The sequence below is a fragment of the Galeopterus variegatus genome, unplaced genomic scaffold (assembly GCF_000696425.1).
Source record: "Galeopterus variegatus unplaced genomic scaffold, G_variegatus-3.0.2 Scaffold2867, whole genome shotgun sequence".
NCBI classification, from domain to species: Eukaryota; Metazoa; Chordata; class Mammalia; order Dermoptera; family Cynocephalidae; genus Galeopterus; species Galeopterus variegatus.
In genome coordinates this window covers 176,783-179,160 of record NW_007728978.1, presented here as the reverse complement: position 1 = coordinate 179,160, position 2,378 = coordinate 176,783, and the positions used below count along the sequence as shown (strand labels likewise).

The 2,378-nt window shown below is 33.9% G+C and overlaps 1 protein-coding gene across 3 annotated transcripts in view; it reads right to left on the bottom strand.

Annotated features, from left to right (window-relative positions):
- Positions 1 to 2,378, bottom strand: part of SKA3 (spindle and kinetochore associated complex subunit 3) — a 25,737-nt gene that overhangs the window by 9,584 nt on the left and 13,775 nt on the right. For all 3 annotated transcript variants that reach the window (XM_008583245.1, XM_008583246.1, XM_008583247.1), the window contains one exon: positions 1,328 to 1,413. In XM_008583245.1, the coding sequence (XP_008581467.1) occupies positions 1,328 to 1,413 (86 nt within the window). The remainder of the gene's footprint in view (positions 1 to 1,327; positions 1,414 to 2,378) is intronic.

Genomic DNA, 2,378 nt, shown 5'->3' with positions numbered 1-2,378 from the left:
GGCGGTGCTCCCGCCGAGGGTTCGGATCCCACATACAGACCGGTTCCCCTCACTGGCTGAGTGAGGTGTGGGCGCAACACTGAGGGTTGCGATCCCGTTGCTGGTCCCAGTCCGGTACAGGCGCGACACTGAGGGTTGCGATCCATTGCCCGACACAAAAAAAGACAAAAAAAAGGAAAAGAAAAAAAAAAAAAACAGAGTCAAACTAAAATAAAATAGAGACTCTTAACAAACCTCCACTTAACCAAATTCCTAATGTAAGCTTTCCATTCTTTCCATAAAATACATTGCCTATGACATACTGAAGGATTTAGTAAGAAACCTATTTTTAAAAAATTCATCCCACTTCAGAAGTTATAAACATAATATTGTTTGTCATTTTCTAAACAGTTTATGACCTACTGGGAATTGATTGCTGAGAATAGTGTGAGGCGATGGTCCAATTTCTTTTTTTAATAAAAAGAGCCACTCTTTGAATTGATTGCTGAGAATAGTGTGAGGCGATGGTCCAATTTCTTTTTTTAATAAAAAGAGCCACTCTTTAATATAATCATGCTCTTTCTTATAAGCTGAGCTTACTATGAATTAGTTATATTCTTTTAAACCTGTTTATGCCAGCAATACTTATAAACTTAGTAACATAATTTAATTATGTCAGTGAAATTAGTACAAAAAGAATTTTTCTGAAGATGTCCAAAACTTTGGAAAGACCTGATAAAGACAAGTCATTTTAAAAAATCTGCCAATAAACTTAGCATAGACCAGACAATTACAAAAATTATTCAAGAAATCATACAACTCTAGGATTTTTTATTTTCTTGAAAACCAGTGTTTTCATGTTTGCTGTGATAAATATTAAAACACTGAATGAAAAGTTTCTCTTAAAATTAAAAAAAAAACTTTAAAAACTATTTTTGAAAAATGAAACTTGAAATGGTAGCTAATGTATTCTGGGTGTGATTTATACAAGAAAGATAATGTAAAACTATAATCAATACATTTAAGCTAAATGAAAAGAAAAAAGTACTATGGCTCTATATCAAAAGATTAGTGAATAAATATATGTTTTAAGTTAAAATGTCAGAAACAAACAAGCTGACAAATACTGAACATAATCAGAAGAGTATTAAAAACATACCAGAAAATTTTACCTTTCTCTTGGACAAAATCATGCTGAACCTGAATGGAATGGGGTTTAATATAATTCAATGATACAAATTTAAAAGATGCAGACAACTATTAGAATGTCTAAGGTGACAGAACCATTTTTGTACAAAGATAGTCAGAAAAGAGTATAACTAAGAAGTAACTTCATTTTTACACTTACCGCTTTTTTTCAATTGCTGCATTATGGGGCCAGGAGTGGCAAAAAAATTATGATTGGCCTTGGGCTCTGTTTCTACCGGCTCCTCACTGATGTGATTCATAGGAAAATTATAAGGTTAAAAAAGAGTTAATAATCTCTGGGAAAAAATTTCGTCTTACTATATATATCACCAAGTCTGAACAAACGTTCAGTTCTGTTTTATGGAATAGAAGTTCCATGCAACAAATTCTTTAAAAAAAAAAAAAATATATATATATACACACACACACACACACAAACACACACACATATATGTACATATGTATTACATATCCATGGCTCAAAAGACGTTAAGAACCATTTTTCCATTGATAGTCTTGAGTTAAAGAAGTGGGTTAAGAACCTCTGACTTAATGAAAAGCCATAAATTCAATTCATCAGTTCAAATATATGAACTATATAGCTCAAGGAACTGTCTAGGTCATGGCTTCAAAATCATAAAGTGGGATTTTACAACCAGTATGCAATACAGATTAAGAGCTTGTCATCTTTTTCAACTAAAAAGATTGATCCTGTCATCTTATTAAGCCCTAGCCAATTACACAGATGTCTGGACTGTATAGTCCTGCGCCACATTAACGATGTTCTGGGCTACAATGGACAGCATATATGAAGGTGTTCCCATAATATTATAATAGAGCGAAAAATTCCTATCGCCTAGTGATGTCATAGCCATAAAGTCATAGTGCAACACATTGCTCACCTGTTTGTGGTGATGCTGGTGTGAACAAACCTAGTGCAAAATATGTTAAGAGGGAGTACCTAGCTTACCCATGGGGTGACCCTCCCAAAGGTAGCTCAGACCGTTAAGACAGAAAGCAAAGCATTTGACACATTATGTCTGACCTCAAGTGAAGGGGGTAGTTATCTACTTTAGAACTCTTACATTTTTAAGTGGTTCCCACTCATCTCCTTATCAAATTAATAGTTAACACTTACTGAGTGCCAGACACAATCCCTATCTGTAATTTAATTTTCACAACTCTGTGGGGTGGTATTATTCTAATCCCCA